Source organism: Elgaria multicarinata, chromosome 2 (assembly GCF_023053635.1).
Source record: "Elgaria multicarinata webbii isolate HBS135686 ecotype San Diego chromosome 2, rElgMul1.1.pri, whole genome shotgun sequence".
Taxonomy (NCBI): domain Eukaryota; kingdom Metazoa; phylum Chordata; class Lepidosauria; order Squamata; family Anguidae; genus Elgaria; species Elgaria multicarinata.
Genome location: NC_086172.1, coordinates 904,452 through 925,939, shown reverse-complemented (window position 1 = coordinate 925,939; position 21,488 = coordinate 904,452). Strand labels below are relative to the sequence as shown.

At 48.1% G+C, this 21,488-nt stretch overlaps 1 protein-coding gene across 4 annotated transcripts in view; it reads left to right on the top strand.

Moving 5' to 3' along the window:
• Positions 1–21,488, top strand: part of RCBTB1 (RCC1 and BTB domain containing protein 1) — a 120,514-nt gene that overhangs the window by 57,503 nt on the left and 41,523 nt on the right. For 3 of the 4 annotated variants that reach the window (XM_063115893.1, XM_063115894.1, XM_063115892.1), the window contains exons 9-12: positions 1,170–1,360; positions 8,241–8,367; positions 9,328–9,479; positions 11,556–11,686. In XM_063115893.1, the coding sequence (XP_062971963.1) occupies positions 1,170–1,360; positions 8,241–8,367; positions 9,328–9,479; positions 11,556–11,686 (601 nt within the window). Of the gene's footprint in view, positions 1–1,169; positions 1,361–8,240; positions 8,368–9,327; positions 9,480–11,555; positions 11,687–21,488 lie in introns of those variants that run through there. The other variant, XR_010025025.1, reaches the window with a different exon arrangement.

The window sequence follows — 21,488 nt, the reverse complement described above, 5'->3', positions numbered from 1 at the left end:
AGCTACATTGAGTTTACTAATTATGCCTTGGTTCATGAAGCTGCATAGCAGCTTAGCAACACCGATTGTTAGAGGCAGGCCTAGTATCTGACTGTCACTGCAGACTGTGGGTATTGAAGGATAGTTCTCTTCTGTACATATCAGGCAATCTTGGGTAGGTCCTTCTGCATTCCTGAAAACTACCCATCAAAAGTTCTACACTTCAAAATGTTCTTGCTTCTCATATGCCCAGAATCTCTCCCTTAATGTGATCCATTGCTCTATCAGTACTATCTTTACTGTCTTTTAATCTTTGGCTGTCTTATCTTTTTGAGTATATGTGGTGTAACACACACCTAAACTACCCTGTTGAATGTAATAAGCCATGAAGGACAAGGGTCAAGCACATAGGTGGCTGACTGGACTTGGCAAAGCACCTTGGCAAAGCCTCAACCACTGAAAGTCATCAAATATGACTAGTTTGTTGAATGGGTAACTCTGCTAATGGGACTGCATTAGCTATGGTGTACAAGTCATGGTAGATGTGAGCAACTTTATCTTTGAAGTGTCTTTCAAACAATGAAGTACCGAGGGTTCATCAAAACCCTCACAGGTCCCCATTGCAGGAGGCAGCAAACCATTCAGAACACCTCTGCTGGAGAACATGCAATAGTGCTGTAAAAGAACTCTCCCTTTGCCACCAACACTCAGTAGGCTTAGCATGGGTCCTATGGGTTCTAGCTGACTCCCCTGTTTTATCATCGTCAGCATACGTGTATGCCAAAGAGCCCCTGGGGCTTCCCTCAGAGGGAGAGGGCACTTGGGTGTAATAATGTCAACCCCTTGAGTTCTTCCTCCATTCCACAGAGTGACCAGGGCTTTGATCAGCAGCAAAACAACAACAACAACCCAGAGTCTTCTGGAATCTATTAACCTTGGTAACTGGACAATTTTAATAGCTCCCCCACTCTTGAACAGGGGAAGGCTATATCACTAGCAAGTGACCTCGACCTGGGGATAGATGTTAATTCTCCCATTTCCAGTTCATCATCAGTCTTCCTAGTTTAGAAAACCAAATTGAGTGTGTGTCCAGCAAATCAACTGTGTGAGGCATTATATAACCCTTTGCATACTTTCAATGCTCCAGTCTTGGTGCTTGACTAATGTACGGTTTCTATCTTTCCTTGTAGAGTTGTAGAGATTGCTGCTTGCCACTCTGCTCACACATCTGCTGCCAAGACACAGAGTGGCCTGGTGTACATGTGGGGTCAGTGCCGGGGTCAATCGGTAGTTCTTCCACATGTTACCCACTTTTCTTGTACGGATGATGTGTTTGCTTGCTTTTCTACTCCTGCTGTGATGTGGCGTCTCCTTTCAGTAGGTGAGAACTATTAGATGCAAAATACAAAAAGCAAAATACAAATGCTCATGGTTGGGGGAGTGGGAAGCACTGGGCAGTGTCTGCTGAAGGATTCAACAACGGGACAGTCAGAGCAAGTCTTCCAATTGTTCAAAGAAGGGTCTGTTGTATTTGGAGTTCTGCTTAACTCATGTTCATGAAATCCAAATTTTTGAAATTGGTCTGAATTAGGAAAAAAGGTAATGGGGAAAAATCACTAGATTTGACAGTCTCTAGCCCTTTGCCCTTCATTTGCAATATATCTTACAGGGGTGTTGTAAGGCTGGCAAAATATGAAGTACAGAAGTAGTGCATTATATAATAAACGCTTGGTTTATCACTTTTATATTCTGCCTCTTTTCCAAGGCTTTCAAAGTGGAATATATGGTTCTTCATTGTGGTCTCTGTGCCTCGCACATATGGGCTCTGCGCCTGCGCGGAGCTCACTTTCGGGAAACTTCTAAAGTCGAGGAAAAGCGTTCTGGCGGGAACCAGTGCGCATATCACCGGGTTCCCGCCCTCCTCCTCAGTTCTCTTTCAAACGCCGTTCTGGATGGATGTATCACTGGGGACTTCTGCGTTTTTCTTCGAAAAACAGCACCGACAGATCTTTTTCTTCGTTCTTTCTTCGTATTTCTCTTTGTATGCTAAAATAATAATAATAATAATAATAATAATAATAATAATAATTTATTGTTATTTTTATCATTTGTGTGTATGTGTATGTATATGTGTGTGTGTGTACACACACACACATATCTCCTTCCCTTGGATTTTCTCCCTTAGCCGCATGGCTGTTCAGGCCCCTTTTTGGAAGTGCGTTGAGCAAGCTCTCACCTTCCGACGGACAGTCTTTGTGTCTCCTCTGTTTGGGAGAGTCGCATGTGGTCGAAACCTGCCGCTTCTGTGTTAAATTTACAAAACAGACCAAATGCCATCGCTCGGACTGGCTCCGCTCACTCCTCTGGCAACGTGCTCTAGAGACCCCACAAAACCCAGGTCCGTTCACACTACGGAGATGTCGACATCAGCGGCCAACCCCTCAGGCCCTCCAACACCAGGACGGTCTTCAGTTTTTGCTACCGCCAAGAAAATTGCAAAAAAGGCTCGCTGTACTCAGCAACCTAGTAGCGAACAAAAGAAAAAGAAAAAGAGGGCAAAATCTCCCTCTCTCCCACCAGCTACAGCAGCCATAATTTGTATCTCAACTCCCCCACCATTGCTGGAGTCCCCGATTCCGCAATTTCCACCTTCGATACCAGTGGCTCCCAATGACCCGTCGGTACTGAGGTCGGACATTTCGGGATCGGCCCGATTGGCACCAATGCAAGATCTGGTCCCTATAGCATTGATCTCAGAGGGTGAAATTCGAGAGTCTTCACCAGCACGTTTCTCTGTCTCATCTCTGGCCAGGGAATGGCAGAGGGACAGATCCCCTCACTCTGTGGACTCCGTGAGATATACTCAACAGGATCAAGAATACTATCCCACAGACCATTGGGATCACCATCGCTCACCTCCTAGAGACTGGGATTTGTATTCTAATTGGTTGCATCCACCGTGATCCTCTTATTATTATCCTAATTGGGGCAACACATACGACCCATATGGAGAGAGGCCACATTATGACCTTCAATATGTTCCTCCCTTTCCTTGACTCCGATTGGACACCCTCTGCTTCCTTGTCTCGACCACCACCTGAACAAAATATTAGATACCGAGAGTCGATACCGATGTCGCCTACGGTGCCTCCTATGATAGCCCTACTGCAACCACCACCAGAACAGCAACATGGTTGAGAACAGGTTACGAATACCTCTCAACTATGTATTGTGGAGATACTTTCCGTGGCCCCATCCTCTAATCGCCATAGCCAGCCTCAGGTCTCTGCTACAGGTGACCAAACATCCAGAAAAGGATCAGACAGTCAACACCGTTCGACTTCTCCCTACTTTGCGGAGGACTATATATCTGATTCCAGTTCATATTCTTCAACATCTCCCTCTATCCAGTCGCCAGCAGATGTCGCTACGACTCAAGAAGGGACTTCACTGTCAGAAGACAACTACCGTTTTTCGGACCAGATTCTTCTCATGGCACAGGCACTGGGGATAGAGACTCATCAAAAAGATCTCTGATCCTGTCTTCAACGCCGTCTACACCGAAGCAGCCACCTCGGTATCCATTCCCTTTCTACTGACCTTGCGCCACACCGCAAAGCAGTCTTGGAAGACTCCAGCCACTATTGCACCAACATCACAGAGACTTGAATCGCTCTACAGTCCAGGAGAAGGATGTTTCCTTTCTTTTCACTCATCCATGACCCAACTCTATAGTTGTTGAGTTTTCACAAGGGAGGTTGCAGAAGATCCACGACTGCCCGGGTGATAAAGAGGGGGATGGCTGGACTTCTGCGGGCGCCGCATCTACTCCACTGCCTTCGGACTACGAGTGACCGACTACCTGGCCATGATGTCAAGGTACCAGCTATTTCTCTGGGGAAAAATGAACAGTATCTGTAACCACCTCCCAGAAGAGCACAGACAGCTGGTTAGGTTTTTTTCAGGATGAAGCCCTCCGCCTATCTCGCTAACAGCTCAATACAACTCATCACCTCGCAGACTACAAGTTTAAGGCCATGGTTGGTGGCCATGCCTGCAGGCGTCGCTGCGCCTGGCTCAGGTCAGCAGGCTTAACACCCTAAGCTAAGGCTTGTATCAAGGGTCTCCCCTTCGATGGAGAAGGGCTCTTCAATTTCAATATGGATGACACTATGGAGGCAATCCAAAAAGCCAAATCTACCACCAAGAAGATGGGCATCCTGCCGAATCTCCCTCAGCCTCAATTTAAACAGCGATGATGGTGTCGCCCTGAGCCATATTACAACCCCAACAGTACCTTGACAGATCACAGTGATACTTTCAATAGCAGCAGTCACACAAACACAAAACCACCTAATCAATCCCGTCAACCTTGTCAGCATTTTAACCAGGGCCCAAAGAAGCGTCTTTGATGCCAACAGCATGCTTGTCACAGACATGCAGAAACTACCCTTCAGGATTCTACTCTCCCACTTTGCCCGAAACTGGATGGCAATAACCTCGGACAAATGGGTGCTAGACATAGTCCAATGGGGATACCTCATCGAATTTGAAGTACTCCCCTCTGTCGGCACCGTGAAATACACTCCTCCTTTGGAGATTCTAATGTTAAAAATTCAGTCTTTTTCAGAAGGGAGCGATCGAGAAGGTAATCCCTTTCTGCGCGGAAGAAGGTTTTTTCTCCCACTATTTCACAGTACCGAAATGGGATGGTGGACTTCGCCCCATAATGGACCTGAGAGATCTCAATCATTTCATAAAAATAAGGAAATTCAGGATGACCACGTTCTCCTCAATTCTACTTTTGCTTCGTCAGGGCCTCTAGTTTGCATCTATGGACTTAAAAGATGCATATTTCCACATTGCCATACAGGACAACCATCAAAAATTTCTCCGTTTTGTGATTGGGGCAGATATGTTTCAATTCTGAGTGCTGCATTTTGGCCTCTCCACTGCCCCACGTGTTTTCACAAAATGTATGGCTGTGATATGTGCATTCCTTCGACTTCGAGGCATAGAAATTTTCCCTACATCAAAGATTGGCTCCTGACTACATCGTCAAGGAACCAACTATCCAGGACTATCTCCGTCGTGATCAATCTCCTAAATTTCCTTGGCCTCAAGGTCAATGCTGAAAAATCCACTCTTGTCCTGAGCTAATCGATTCTGTTTATAGGGTCTTGTCTTGACGCTGCTTTGTGCAGAGCCTTCCTCCCACAAAACAGAGCCTTACAAATTGCGGAACTGGCCCACAGGCTGTCCAAGAACAGCAAAACCACCGCTTTCACGATCCAGAGACTCCTTGGTCTCATGGCATCCACAGCCACAGTTGCCCATATGCTCCAGATGTGGTTTCTGAAAAGTTTCAGACCCAACAGCAATGCTAGAAAAACCAGACTCTGCTTACTGTGCTCTGTTCAGCACGACCTTCAGTGGTGGACAGAGATGGCCCATCTGACTCAAGGTATACTCTTCTCCAGGAGATTCCAGTCTCCACTCTTCCTTACTAGGATGGGGGCCCCACTGCGATTATCTCCTAGCACGAGGCACCTGGAAAGAAGCACAAAAACGACAACACATCAATTTTGGTGGGCTTCTGTCAGTTTTTATGGCCCTCCACTCATTTGAAATGTACCTAACAGGTCACCACATCAGGATACTCACAGACAACACTGCAGTACTATGGTACCAGAACAAGAAGGGCGGATCACACTCCCCTCGACTTACCTCACCATCGAGACCTTCGAGTGGGCCATAAAGAGACACACTCTCCTTTCAGCGATCCATATCGTGGGGAAAGACAACCACCTGGCTGACTCTCTAAGCAGAGACAGCATAATATTGCACGAGTGGGAACTGAACCATTCAGTACTATGTTGGATCTTCAGTCGATAGGGCTATCCACAGATAGACCTCTTTGCTATGGCACAAAACAAGGTTTGCGCTCAATACTGTTTGAGAGCAAGATCAGGACACCGATCCCTAGGGGATGCGTTTCAGCTGGAATGGACGGGAACTCTGTTCTCCCTGTTTCCCCCCTTCCCGCTAATCGCTCAGTTCCTACAGAAAATTCTACAAGACAGGATGGGCTGTGTACCCCATGGTGGCTCCGTCAGCACTGGTTTTGCCTTGTCAAATGGTTATCCAGCAACTGCTTTCTTCACCTACCAACCAGCCTGACACTACTCACCAGGGATCGAGGCAGAACGAGGCACCTGGATCCCCGAATGCTTCAGCTGACAGCATGGAGAATAATGCCACAACAACTGTCTATGGGGAGCCAATAGATCCTATCCTCCTTGCAGCATGCAAACCTGCAACTCGCAAGGCATATACAGCCAAGTGGAGGAATCCACTTGGATTCCTTAGTGGGGGACACTCCCTACCTGGTTTTCCACCGAGATAAAGTCGTGCTCCAACCGGACCGGACCTTTCTCCCAAAGGTGGTTACTGATTTCCACTTAAATCAGGACCTTGTGCTGCTGGCATTTTCCCCACACCATCTAATCCGCTGGAAACAAAGTTGCATTCCCTTGATGTCCGAAGGGCACTTGCCTTTTACAAAGCTTGTACTGAGCCCTTCTGCAAATCTAATAGATTGTTTGTCTGCTATGGGAGACGCCCCAAAAGACAACCTGTCTCCTCCCAGAGCCTTGCGTCCTGGATCATAGCTACCATCAAGCTATGCTACAAACTTTCTGATTTACCGTTGGGTGATGGCATTAGAGCCCATTCAACTAGGGCTGTCTTGACATCAACAGCGTTCTCGAAAGGAGTTTTCGTGCCGGAGCTCTGTAGAGTAACTACCTGGACTCAGCTCTCGACATTTATCTCATACTATCAGTTGGATGTCAGAGCAAGGGCTGATTGCCATTTCAAACATGCAATCCTGTCTTCGATCCTGACTTAATCAGCGCCACCTACCTACCTCCGGTAAGTGAGCTAATTAATCACCCATACATGTGACGCACAGAGACCACAATGAAGAAGAACAGGTTGCTTACCTGTAACTGTAGTTCTTTGAGTGGTCATCTGGGCATTCACACAACCCTCCCACCGTCTCCACTCTGGTGTCGATGATGTTATTATCTAAGGTGGCTAACCTCCTTAGTTGGGGCTGACATTTGGTCTCGAGGAAACTGAGGAGGAGGGCGGGAACCCGGTGGCATGGACACTAGGCAATAGGGGAGGGGTTCCCACCAGAACGTTTTTCCTCGGCTTTAGAAGTTTCCCGAACCTGGACTCTGCGCAGGCACAGAGCCCATATGTGTGAATGCACAGGTGACCACTCGGAGATCTACAGTTACAGGTAAGCAACCTGTTCTTTTCCTCCTCCTCCTCCTCCATTTTTTTCTTCAAATCAACCCTGTGTAGTAGGTTAGCTTGAGTGTTAACAACTGGCTCAGAACACCCAGCTTCATTGCTGCTTGGGAATGTGAACACCTCTCTTCCTGAACCTAGTGCAGCACTCTAGCCCCTACATTACATAGGCTCTTATGCAACTGCTATTAGTGTTTTTATTGAGTATGGACACAGGGTTCCATAAATGATAATTAGTGATAATTAATAATGATTATTTCTATTACTAAGTGGGAATATACTAAAAATGCCACCGTGCATACAAAATTGAGCAGGGTTTTGGTCTTAATGGCCTTATAGGTCCCTTACAACTCTACTATTCTATGATTCTATTTCTTTTTGTTTTTACAGAACAAGTGTAGTGTACCTCTTCCCACAAAGAAGTAAGGCGAGGGCCTTATAGACCAGGAGGCATCTCAATACTTCACTTCTGCAATGCTCTTTTCTAGAATTCACAAACTACCCCTGCCTCCATAGGAAGTGTGCCATAAATAACTAAAGAATAAACATTCCTTCTCCTCCAAAATCCTGTTTTGTTATCCCCATCTATCAGTTCTTCACAATTAAAATATTCCCCCCACACACAACCAGCTCTCTTGCCTTAGGCAGGCTTTGTTCTGTGCACCCATCCTGACACAGTTCAGCAGAAATCTGTTTTCTGCACCAGAGCTAGAAAGGCTATTGACTCAGTGCAGAAATGCTGATGAAATATATATGCATGCAGATGAAATATATATCATCTATATTTGAATCATTAATCACTTTTTCCCTTTATGGGGTAAAAAAACCTAGTTCAAAGATGATACTGTGGAGCTGCTCAAAAAGCTGCCATCCAAGCTGTTAGTCCTTCTGTCAACAGACTGTGTTTTACTTTTAGTGTAAAGGATGTTTAATCTTTGCAGAGCATGAAGAGTTCTTAACAGTGACAGAGTCTCTGAAGAGGGAGTTCGATAGCCCTGAAACATCGGATCTAAAATTTAGGGTAGATGGAAAGTTCATTTATGTACATAAAGCTGTCTTGAAAATCAGGTAATGTCTGTGACTAACAATAATGAGAGCATCTCATTAGCTTGGCTATTTATCCTTCAACTTGAACTCATAATATGGAGTTGATTTAACAGGATGGGGGTTGGAAAAGCATAAAATATATTAGACTAATTCGGATTTTTGGAGCTTTGTCATTCAAATTAATTTAAAAATTAATAAAGCATTGGACATACTCTAATTTCTGAAGTAATTGCCTGGAATGTTCTTTATTGTAGATATATGAAAAGTAATTAGGCTTTGAAAAGTAATCTTATATATGAAAGCAAAAAGGAATTGGGAAGAGGGGCGAATTGGGGCTTCTCTGCAGTCCTAGCAGGTGGTTTTGCTCTGAGAAAGATCCTCGCCACCCCTGAAAGTAATGCTTTAAAAATTATATGGGGCTTCACTCTTGGCCCCTAGCAGTATTAATAAGTCACAATTTGAGTCTATATTTGAAAAAGGGAAATTGTACTTCCCATAAGAGCCAAAATACATTTGTTAGGCTTTGAAGTGTCACAGATCTCTTTGTTATGTATATAGACAAAAATATTTGGGCTGTGGTGGCTTTGCCACACGGAGCCTCCAATTTCTGCCATTCTCTCCTTCCTGCTGCAGCCGTCCACACCCTTAAATTGTTCTGAAGGATCCCACAGACCTTGGGAGCAGTTATCTTGGGGAGTTTTAGGGATACAGCATGAGAGGGAATTGATATGAGCAGGAGTTGCATTCTGTTAGTGCAAAGCCTGCATTAGAAAAATCCATTGTCAAAATAAACATGTCCAAATCTCTTGTCAAAACTACGTTGAGTGGACAAGTGTGAGGAAAATAACATAGAATAACTTGATTAATTTTAAGTGCTGCTCTGCTTCCTGTGATCTTAATGTATTTTCAGAATTTGGAATGAAGTTGTAAGTTGGCTTGGACATAGTATTCCCAAGATGTTTATGGGTTTTTCCCTTACAGATGTGAGCACTTCCGTACCATGTTCCAGTCATATTGGAATGAGGATGTGAAGGAGGTGATAGAAATAGACCAATTTTCCTATCCAGTATACCGTGCTTTTCTTGAGTATTTGTACACAGACAGCGTTGATCTTCCACCTGAAGATGCTATAGGTGGGTAGTTCTGGGGCCTGTAGTGAATTATTTGTGGGGAGCTAAAGCTCTCCTGGAGAATTGATTGTTTCCGGAAGTGAAGGGAAAGCGGAAATAGAAATGTGGGTACATCCCCAATAGCACTCTGCCTTGGGAACACTTCAGGCACTTGGGGGCACCTTCACTTGCTATGTCTGATGAATCTTACTTTGCAGTTTTACCTGGGAGAGGTAAGACAACCAGCAAATATTTTAACAGCTTTTGATGCCTTTGTAATATATACATGAAACCACTGGGACAAGGTTGTCTGCAGTTTTGGGGGTTTGGTCCCACCAGTATGCTGATGGGATCCAGCTCTGACTTTCTTTTCCACTTAAATCAAAGGAAGTTGTTCTAATTCTAAATTGGTGTTTGTTGGTAATGGAGTGGATGAGGGCAAATGAATTGAAATTAATCTAGACAAGACAGAGGTGCTTTGGGTCATGCAAAAGGCAGATCAGGAAAGAGGGATTCAATGGCCCTGTTCAGGCACTATGCTAAACCATGATGGTTAAGTGGACCCGATTGCTCCTGAGAGTCCTCTCTCACGAAGTGGAGCCACACCAGCCCCCTGGTTTTCCAGGGAACTGGCGGCAATGAAACAAGTGAGATGGAGACTAGAACAATGTTGGCAGAAAACTCTGAGTGAATCCGATTGAACATGGGCTAGAGCCTATTTGAAGGCCTAATCCGTGGCAATATGGGCAACAACAAAAAAGTTTTATCTCTGCAAAGAGCTGTCCAGCAGAACTGTTTCGGGTGGTCAGGGGCCTTCTACACACTGGTCCCCAAGAGGAGTATTCAGACCTTTCGACAGCCCACTGTGACCAATTTGCCCAGCACTTTGCAGACAAAATCGCTCGGATCCGCTCTGACTTGGATGCTATAGTTGATACAGACTCAGTGGATGTAACTTTGGCACCTGCTTGTCCAGTATTATTGGATACCTTTCAATTTGCACAGCCTGATGATGTGGACAGGGTCCTTGGAGAGGTGAGAGCCACCACATGTATGCTAGATCCTTGCCCTTCCTGGCTTATAAAAGCAGCCAGAGGGGGACTGGCTGAGTGGGTAAGAGCCTCCCTTCGCCAAGGTAGGGTGCCAACCTGCTTGAAGGAGGCAGTGGTGAGACCTACATTGAAAAAGCCCTCATTGAACCCCACTGTATTGGATAATTACTGGCCAGTCTCCAATATTCCATTTTTGGACAATGTATAGGAGCGTGTGGTAGCCACCCAACTCTAGGGTTTCCTGGATGAGACGGATTATCTAGATCCATTTCAATCTGGCTTCAGGCCTAGTTATGGGACAGAAACAGCTTTGGTTGCCTTGGTGGATGACCTATGCCGGGAACTGGACAGAGGGAGTGTGTCCCTGTTGGTTCTGCTGGACCTCTCAGCGGTGTTCGATACCATCGACCATGGTATCCTTCTAGGCCGCCTTGCTGGGATGGGACTTGGAGGCACTGATACAGTGGCTCCATTCCTTTCTGGAGGGGCGGACCCAGAAGGTGGTGCTTGGTTGTGGAAGGAACTGGAGGTGGAGCTGGAGAATGCATAACCGCAGTTATATGATCCCTGCCTTCCTGGGAATAAGGAAATAACTGAATCTTTTGGATGTCTCCATCACTCCATGCCAAAATGGATCTTCTTGGTAAGTCTCAACATCTTATTCTCCCATACAAGCCTGTCCAGGTTTAAAGATGTTCAGGGGAGGCTCTCCTGCCACAACTGGAGGTGCATTCGGTGGGGATAGAAGAGCGGGCCTTCTTGGTGACTGCTCCCACAATCTGGAAGTCCTTTCCAAGAGGTGCTAGGTTGGCTCACGTCTCTGTTGTCCTTCCACTGGCAGACAAAGGTGCTTTTATGTAGGTTGGCCTTTGGTATGTAAGCTGGGCTGTTGCTGGAGGCGGGTTTAATGGGTTGGGTGCTGTCTATTAGTTATGCTTTAAAATTTGTGCTTAACAGTATTTTATTACTGTTAGCTGCCTCAAGCATAATTTTTGCTAGAAAGGTGTTACCTTAAGTATGTAAAATAATACAGTGTCTTGATTTTCAGGGCTTCTGGATTTGGCTACATCATACTGTGAAAACAGATTGAAAAAGCTCTGTCAGCATCTTATCAAAAGAGGGATCACTGTGGAGAATGCTTTTTCATTGCTGTCTGCAGCGGTACGCTATGATGCAGAGGTAAACAAGAGATTAAGCATGTTAATTGGGGTTATTAGAGCTACTAGGGGCACAGTAGCTGGGTGGTTATCTTTCTGAGTAGCTTTACAATATGAGAAATGGAGTACTGGTGTATATAATACGTTAAGTGAAGAGCCACAAATTTGTGGGCAAATGAACAGCTCTCTAATAAAAGAGGATTTAGCCTATGTCAACCCCTGGTTCCTTGGGTACCCTCCACACAATTTCTAGGCAGGATATCTCATTCATAATAACCACTGGATGCTGGTCAACTACTGTATTTAATGCTGGCAATCAACTAAATGGTGATGTGCCCTTTTGTGTGTGTGTGTGTGTGCTCGTGTGTATGTTATGAACTAGTATCACAAATGCTAGTCAAGAGCTCTGAGTTATGAAGGCTACATGGCCAAAATCGGACCACTGAGAAAAGGGAGGTAACGGCGGGCTCAAAGGAAGCCCAAGGACAAAGGTAAAAACAATCTTTAGGAAAAATCCCTAAGTGTGGGTGTTTGTGTGGGGAGAACCCTAAAGTATTCTGAAAGGACTGAGCATGCTCCCTGGGAATAGAACCCTGACTTACTGCGGTGGATGGAATGGAGTATTCTGATAATGGCATGATGAGCTGGCTGGCTGGCTGGAGCCCTGAACAGGCACATTCCATGTGGCAACACTTTGTTGACGGTCCTGCTTCTTCTGCCTGTTAACATTTGCTGCTAGACCAGCCGTGGCAGCGGCTTCTGTGGTATCTTCTCTTGCCTCTTGCCCATCCCTGGCATTCCTGTAACTGGAAGCAGGGAGCTGGGCTTCCAGACCTGCCTTCCCCTTCCCCTTCTCCTTCTCCTTTCCCTTTGCTCTGCCCGTTTCAGCCCCTGCTTCCATGTATTGCCTGCTGGTTCCTCTGTGTCAACGGCGGGACCCCGCTTTGGCTCACGAGCCACATTTATGTTGGAGAAGAAGTTGGGAGCTGCAGTCCAGCTGCAAGGGGGTGCCACGGCCCAAAGTGGTGGGGTCACAGGCACCCCCACTTCTTCCTCCTGCTTCTCACCCCCCCAACACACACACAACACATACCCATTTACAGACTCGCATGTAGCAAAGCACCCAGGCCCACTCACACGTGTGTGCATGGTGTATTAGGTGTTTGGTGGAGTATTTCACATAACTCTTCCTACCCTACAAACATGAGAGGACCTGTTGCACCTGTATTGTGCTGTTTAGTGCCCTCATAGCCCTTGGTGAAGGGCTAGTCGGGGTGCTGAATGCGGCCTTAGAGAGCTAGGAATGGGTTGTTCGGATAGGAGCAGTGAGGAAACTGCTGCAGGGATGCAGAAAAAGGCAGGGGGGAAAGTAGACAGGTCTTTACAGCAGTAGCAGCTCTTTCCATCCTATAACCCTGTGCTATGACGGCAGGAGGAGGAAAGACCCAGGCAGCTTTTGGGCATGTGAGAAAAGAGACCGTTTAAAACACAGCGGTGGAAGGGCATAGTCAGCTGTGGCAATTGCCCCGGAGAGGAGAGGGAGGGCAAAGCTGGAATGAGGAGAGGAGTTCTGCTTGGGATTGCATTGAAGGCTGGCCAGGTCATGCCATGCAGGTGGTGCTTTTGAGAGCTGGGTTGCAGAAGTGGCTGCTTGGGGATCACAAAGAACAGGCCGTGCCTCCGCTTCCAGGATTCCATAGTGGAACAAAGGAGCACAGGGAGCTGTCTTATACTGAGCTGGACCGTTGGTCCATCTAGCTCAATATTGTCAACACTGACTCTTCGAAGTTTGAGGCAGGATTCCTCCCTAGCCCTACCTGGAGATGCTGCCGGGGATTGAACCTGGGACCTTCTGCATGCCAAGCAGGGGCTCCATCACACTGAGCTATGGCCCCTCCCTAAGCTGAGCCATAGGAAGGGGCAAGAAGCAGGGGAGGAGAAGTGGTGATAGGGTGCAGCTACTGCTGCTGCCGCCAATGGAAGACAAAGGCAGACAGGCAGCCGTCTGCCCTGGCTGCTTCTGGGCAGCCCTTATAGTTGGTGGGCGGCTCGTGAGCCTATTCCGGCCTGCAGACGGGGGTTCCCCAGATAGGTGCATCCGGCTGTATTGGCCACCCTCTGCGATAGAGTGCAACTCTCCATCTCAGGAAGGAAAACCCCAAAACGAAACGTATTTTTGAAAGAGGATTGGTTTGGAAGGAATGGAGATATGTCTGGAGTGGACACATTTTGCCGAGGAGTGGAGTTATTTTGTGTTCTGTAGCCTTTGTAGCTCTGGTGTTGAAAACAGATGCTTCCTTGGCTGTTGGTACAAAGAAGAAACCATTCGTCCGACCCAAGAGAGTTATAATCGAGGCAAGTGAAGTGTTTCAACTGTGCACAGCTTATAGATGGGAGTTTCGGCAAATAAAACAGGACTGCAGTTTGAGAAGGGGTTGTATTCTATATTTATGGACAATATAAATGTCAGGGAGGTGGGGGGGCACTGAGTTTAATTTCTAGAAAAGGATGTGGAGGGACTCGGGCTTATGGGGAGACTCGGTCTTCAGTCTTGTGAGCCCATCTCCTTAATGCTCTGGGTCTAGGCAGATTGCACTTGCTAGGTGGAAAGGGAAAGGCTCTCTGCATTTGCTCAGAGGCACTTACATACCCAGACACTGGATTGGGTAATAAGACTGGCCACACCCCTGCTTAAATTCATAAACGTCACTTAGGTCTCATTGAGTTTCACTTTGTAGAAAAAGGAAAAGATGATTGAAACTCTTGATTTATTCTAAAATACCGTGCTTCAACATCTACTTCATGATACTGATTTGGGGAAAGTTATATTAAAAGCGAAGGGACAGACAGACAGAAACTTGGAAGTTCAGAAAAACTTGTATAGCTTGTATAGCCTGATCTTTTAGAGTAAGCCTATGCGGCAGGGCCTTGCTATTTACTGTTTTACTCTGTACAGCACCATGTACATTGATGGTGCTATATAAATAAATAATAATAATAATAATAATAATAATATTAAACTTGGACATGCATCTAGTTGTATTTGTTGTTGTTACTATTATAGAACAGAGTTAGAAGACACCTCAGGGATCAGCTAGTCCAATTCCGTTCTCAATGCAGGCTCTGCAATGCAGCTGCAGCATCCCTGTCAGATGGCCGTTCAGGCTCTGCTGAAATACTTCCAGCCAAGGAGAGCCCACCAGGCAGTCTGTTCCACTGCTGAATGGCTCTCACTCTTAGGATTTTTTCCCCTAATGTTTTGCCAAAATCTGCTTCCTGGTAGTTGGTTCTGGTTCTGCCCTCAGGAGCAACAGAGAAGAAGGTCGATTCCATCTGTCCGATATTTGAAGGCTGCTGTCATCCCTCTCCTTAACCTTCTCTTTTCCAGGCTAAACATACCCAGCTCTTTTAACCGTTCCTCATAGGACGTAGTTTCCAGACCACTCACTGTCCTAGTTGCTCTTCTTTGGACACACTCCAGCTTGTTGATGTCCTCCTTGAAATGGGGTCCCCAGAACTGGACACCGTACTCCAAATGTGGCCTGACTAAAATGGAATAGAGCGGAACTATTACTTCCCATGATCTGGATATTACGCTTCTGTTAACGCAGCCCAAGATTTCATTACGTTTCTTAGCTGCTGCATTGTACTGCTGGCTTGGGATCCACTAAGACACCTAGGTCCTTTTCTCATGTAGTGCTGCCAAGCCAGGTCTCCTCCATCCTCTACTTGTGTCTTTGACTTTTGTACCAAAATTCAAGACTTAAAATTTATCTCTCTTGAATCTCACCTTGTTTTAGTTGTGGCCCTCTGTTGTCATAGAATCATAGAATTGTGGAGTTGGAAGGGACCACAAGGATCATATAGTACCAACCTGTTGGGATTTTTTTGTTTTGTTTTTGTATCTTGATCATGTATTTTATAGTGTTGGCTATCCGTCCTAGCTTCATCTTATCTGCAAATTTGGTAAGCAATTCTTCTATACCTCATCCAAGTCATTTATGAAAATGTTGAACAGCAAAGGAGATAAGAGAGAGCCCTGTGGCATTCAAGATCACCCTCCAAAAGGGATGCCAAACCATTAAATAGCACTCACTGAAAATGGTTGTTCAACCAGCTGTGGATCTAACTAACTGCCCAACCCACATTTCACCATCTTGTCAACAAGGCGATAATGGAAAACCTTGTCCAAATGCTTTGCTGAAATCCAGATCTACTATGTCCACAGCATTCCCATAAGTCTCATTAACCATTTGAAAGTGACATTTTGGGAGCACAAAGGTGTATATTGAATGTTTAAGCTGCAAGGCATATATGGATTGAGTTTGAATCACAAGGTGTAGTAGAAAATTGTTTGAGCCACTAGGTGCTCTAGGATTGTTTGAGCCACAAGTTGTACTTGGATTGTTTTAAGGACAGCTTGATGCACCTGGAAAATATGCCATCAGCATAAACCAGTAGGAAAGCCGAGTATGTCTCTGAGGTACACATTCAGCAGAAGAAAAGTTGAGGTAAGACCTTTAAGTCTAGTACAGCACCGTTTTCTAGGGGCATCTTTTGTGATGCAGCAGCTGGGGTGAGGCTTAGGGGTATTTTTTGTGATCTTCTGTACAGACATGAGATACTCTTGCCTGAATGGACAGCCAAGAGCCCCTTTGCAGTGGAACTGAGCGGTGCAAGGAAGCCCAAGTACACCACAAACATAGTAACATGATGGTGAATGCAGTCAGCAGAACACAAGAAGTTTATGTTGCCGAGGCAGTGATGCAGTGTACGTCTTTAATGTACAGCCATCGCCTTTGCGGGGGACTGAGCACAGCCTAAGTGCATCATAGCAGTGGGGTGAAAATCCGCCTGGGCCGAGGAAGGCAGTGGATGCCCCTGTGCCCAGCCCTCACAGGCCCAAGCAGGTGCGTACGGCGCGAAATTGCATATTTCCCCCCTCCACTCTAATGCCAGAGTGCATTAAGAGGACCTTTAAGGCTCCAGTTGCAGAGGCAAAGTGCACTTTCCAGGGCCTCTTAATGCAAGGTTTTAAGGGGGCCTTTAAGGCCACGATTGGCATCAGGTGTGGGGGAGGCAAAGCATGCTTTCCAGAGCCTCTGGGAAATGTGCTATTCCCCCAGCCACGCTAACGGCGCGCTGAGGCAAATGCTCGTACGAGCACTGAGTGCTCGTACGGACCGGTTCCCCAGAACAGGGCCAGGCAAGCACAGCTCAGCGAAGTCGTGGGGCAGGGCCCCCCACCCTGCCCCAAAGTCCTCCAGTCCTTAGTGCATCATGAAGATTGAAACACAGTAAATGGTTCTAGGTGAGGAAAAGTCAGATGTACAGTAAGCAGTGCTAGCAGTCATTCTTGTGAAAACTCCAAAGTGAATAATACATACAAAATATCCCTTTAATAAATTGACTTGTTTAACAGTTCATCTTGTTTCTAGTGTTTGTGCCCATCTCACTCCTAAGTCTCCTGTACTCTATTCTAGGGGAATTGGTTGTAGCAAAAAAGGGGAACGCTTGCAATATAGTGGCAGAGAGTGTCATGCCCTGCTTGGACGCAGAGTCAGAAGATGAAGAGTTGGAAGAAGCAGGGCCCAGCACCAGCCCAGGAGGTGTGGAGTCGGGTCGGGCGGAGACTCCTGCGAAGGTACAGGGGGAAAGGCTGGGCACAAGCGTGCAGGCTGGGACCTCTGCCAGCTCAGAGGGCTCAGAGCCAGCAGAGACCGCTGAGAATTGGCAGGGCTCAGAGGACAAAACAAACAAACCTGGCTTCAGTCAGCTGCGGGCTGAAAAGGAAACCAGGCGGTGGTCACGCCGCCTTTACCAAAAACGCCAGGCAATTAAGGAACAGTTGAAGGACCGTGACTCAGCACTCTGACTCAGCTTAAATACGCAGCTGTTGATCCCGTTAGCTTTGTCAGAGATTAACTGAGCTTTCTGGCGAAAGCCTCGGTTCCTGCATCTCGTGACCTCGTGCCTTGCTCCCTGACTCCTGGTTCCTGATTCCGGCATTGACTCCTGGACCCCGTGACCACGCCTTGCTTCTCTGATCTCCTGTTTGACCACGGACTGGTTTGTGACTACGCTTGCCTGTTATTGCCCCCTGGACTTTTGGACAGTTATTTGGACTTTGCTGAATGCTGGCTGCGCTGACTCTGGACTGGACTCTCGACTACCTGCTTTGCCAACTCCCTAGACTTCGGACCGGACATTGACTACTCTGTAAGCCCCATCCTCGGCTGTTGCCTTGCTTTCTATTAGTGAAACTCAAGCCTCTGACTTTCCCTTCCCCATCTGCTTGTGTTCTATAAATAAAACTGAACTGCTGTTTAGCTTCCAGCGTGGTGGTCGTTTATCTTTGTCAGCCTCTGGCGGCTTTCCCGGACAGATTAATCTCTGACCTTGCTGACAAAGATAAACATGGAGAATTTACTGCAGAGGAATCAGCTGGAAAATCAAGTTGCTCAGCTGCATGCGGCCGTCACCGCTTTGCAAACTCAAGCCGCTCACCCCCCGCCTCCCCCACGGAGGAGTAAATGTTTTGCTGCTCTGCCGGACAAGTTCGCTGGCAAACAGCAGGAGCTGGAAAGTTTTTTGGCACAGTGCACGCTTCATTTCCAGATACGGCCAGAGGATTTTCCTACTGACACTCATAAGGTGGCGTTTATCCTCAGTCTGCTCTCTGGACCAGCACAAAGATGGGCTACCCCGTATCTGCTCCAAGACAGGCCCCTACTGAACCAGTTGGACAATTTTATCAAGGACATGCGGATAACTTGGGGCGATCCAGTCAAGATAGAGACAGCCGAGCGGCGCATGCACCATTTGCACCAAGGGAAGGGGTCAGTGGCAGAGTACACCACGGAGTTCCGCCTCATTGCTCAGGACTTGACCTGGAATGACAGTGCCCTCCAGGCTCAGTATAGATATGGGCTAGCGGCTCCCATTTTGGACGAACTGGCCAGAGCCGCTCCGCCTGCTTCTCTCTCCCTGCTCATAGAGCAAGCTACCCAGATTGATGGCTGGCTGACAGCCCGTAGATTAGCTAAACAACAGACCATGCCCAGGTCCTATGGGGGGGGGGCTCCGTGGGGTCCTGCAGCGACTCCGGAGGCTCCGGCAACCATGTCCGTGGCACCCCCTTTTAGCCCACCAGAGGAGCCTATGCAGTTAGGAGGAGCCCGCCCCCGCCTTTCAGTAGCGGAAAAAGAGCGGAGGAGAGCAGCGGGGCTTTGTCTGTATTGTGGGCAAGGGGGTCACTTTGCCCGCAACTGCCTAGTCAAGCGGCAAAGGGGCCTCGTGTCGGGAAACGGAACCTCCCAGACTTAGTCAGGTTCGGAAGTCTGGGAGAACGGGGGTGCCAGGTCACCCTACCTCATGTAGAACCCAGGAAGGACCCGTTGCTGGTGACAGCTACCATTGGGAGAAAGGAGAACCGTTAGGGCAATGATAGACTCTGGGGCTTCCAGCAGTTTTATGGATCTGGAATTTGCAAACCAACACCAGATCCCGCTGCAGCTGCTGGAGGAGCCTCGGCCTGTGGAAACCATCGACGGACGGCTCCTCAAGTCCGGACCGGTGACCCACCAGACGGCGCTGCTGAGCCTTGAGATCCAGGGCCATGTGGAACAGCTCCAGTTCTATGTAGCAGCGGTCCCGCACTTTCCACTGGTGCTAGGAATGTCATGGCTGGCATTGCATGATCCCTGTATTTCTTGGACCCGGCGGGAGGTGTTGTTCGCGTCACCATATTGCCAGGAGCACTGTTGGCCGGAGTGGATCCCTGCTGCTCCCGAGGCGGCCACCCTGGACTCTTCCGTCAGTCTGCCAGTCAAATACAAGGATTTTGCTGAGGTCTTTGATAAGAGGGAGGCTGAACGGTTGCCCCCACACCGGTCCTATGACTGCGCCATTGACTTGGTTCCTGGGGCCCCTATACCGGCGGGGCGCCTGTATCCCTTGTCAGAACCTGAACTGGCTGCTTTACAGGACTTTTTGGAGTCTAACTTGCGGAAGGGCTTCATCCGGCCTTCCACCTCTCCTGCTGGGGCCCCTGTATTGTTTTTCAAGAAAATGACAGGGGAGCTGAGATTGTGCAATGATTGCCGGAGTCTAAATCGAATCACGATCCACAACCGCTACCCACTGCCTTTGATCCCAGAATTACTAGAATGTCTTCGCCACGCTCGAGTGTTCACGAAGCTGGATTTGCGGGTTGCGTACAATCTGGTGCGCATCCGACCGGGGGACGAGTGGAAGACAGCCTTCATGACCAGGTATGGCCAGTATGAATACATGGTCATGTCCTTCGGCCTCTGCAATGCGCCCGGGGTATTTCAGCACTTCGTTAATGACGTCTTCCGGGACTACCTGGATTGGTTCGTCATAATCTATCTGGATGATTTTCTGATCTATTCCCCTAACCAGACTGCTCACGATGCGCATATGAGGGCAGTACTTCAGAGGCTCAGGGAGCATCAGCTCTATGCCACGTTGGAGAAGTGCGCCTTCAACTTGGCTGAAGTCGACTTCCTGGGCTATCGGATCTCGGCGAGGGGGATAGAGATGGACCGGTCCAAGGTGGAAGCAGTGCTTTCCTGGCAGCCTCCAAGGACCCGGAAGGAGGTGCAGAGGTTCCTGGGCTTCGCAAACTTCTACAGGCGGTTCATAGTGGATTTTGCGTCGTTGGCGGAACTCATCACTCAGTTGCTGCGGGGAAAGGCGAGGTTCCAGTGGTCACCGGTGGCTCACCAGGCGTTCGAGGCGTTAAAAGCCCAGTTCACGTCTTCCCCGATCCTCCAGCATCCTGATCCCCGTACGCCCTTTGTAGTAGAGACTGATGCCTCCGATGTTGCGGTCGGCGCAGTATTGCTTCAGCCCACCACTGATGGATCCCGGTGGCTGCCTTGTGCATTCTACTCCAGGCAGCTCACGCCGCCAGAACGCAATTATACCATCTGGGAGAAGGAGCTCCTGGCCATCAAGGCGGCGTTTGAGACCTGGAGGCATCTGCTGGAGGGGGCAACGCATCCCATAGAAGTGCGGACTGATCACCGCAACCTAGAATATCTCCAGACAGCAAGAAAGCTGATGTAACGGCAAAAGCGGTGGGCCCTGTTCTTTGTCCGCTTCAACTTCAAGGTGCGGTACATTTCCCGCACTCAAAACCGTCAGGCTGACGCCCTGTCGCGCAAGCCGGAATATGCAACGGAGCCGGAGGACGATCAACGCTCCACTATCCTCCGTCCAGAGCATTTTGCGGCTGCAACAAGGACCCCTGCCCTGGTCGACCAGGTTCGGGATTTGCAGGCTCGGGACTTGTTTGTTGCGGAACGTTCGGGGGAGGAGCCCCCAGCCCCTTTTTCCATGCAGGAGGGGCTCTTGTACCATAGGGGCCGGCTCTACGTACCGGGGGGCCTTGTCGGGAGACGGTCTTGCGGCTGTGCCACGACTCGAAACCCGCGGGGCACTTTGGATTCTGCAAGACCCTGCATCTCCTCACCCGGGAGTTCTGGTGGCCTCGGGTTCGGGCCGACGTCGCTTGCTATGTCCAGAGCTGTTCGGTGTGTTGCAGAGCCAAGGACCTCCGTGGGCGGCCGGCAGGGTTGCTGCACCCCTTAGCTACCCCTTCGGGGCTCTGGAGGGTCATTTCGATTGATTTTATTACAGACCTCCCTATCTCAAGTGGCCATACCACCATTTTCGTGGTGGTGGACTTGTTCTCGAAAATGGCCCATTTTGTACCTTCTGTAGGGCTCCCCACAGTGAAGGAGACAGCGCAGCTCTTCGTGCACCATGTGTTCAGGAGTCACGGCCTCCCGGAGGGC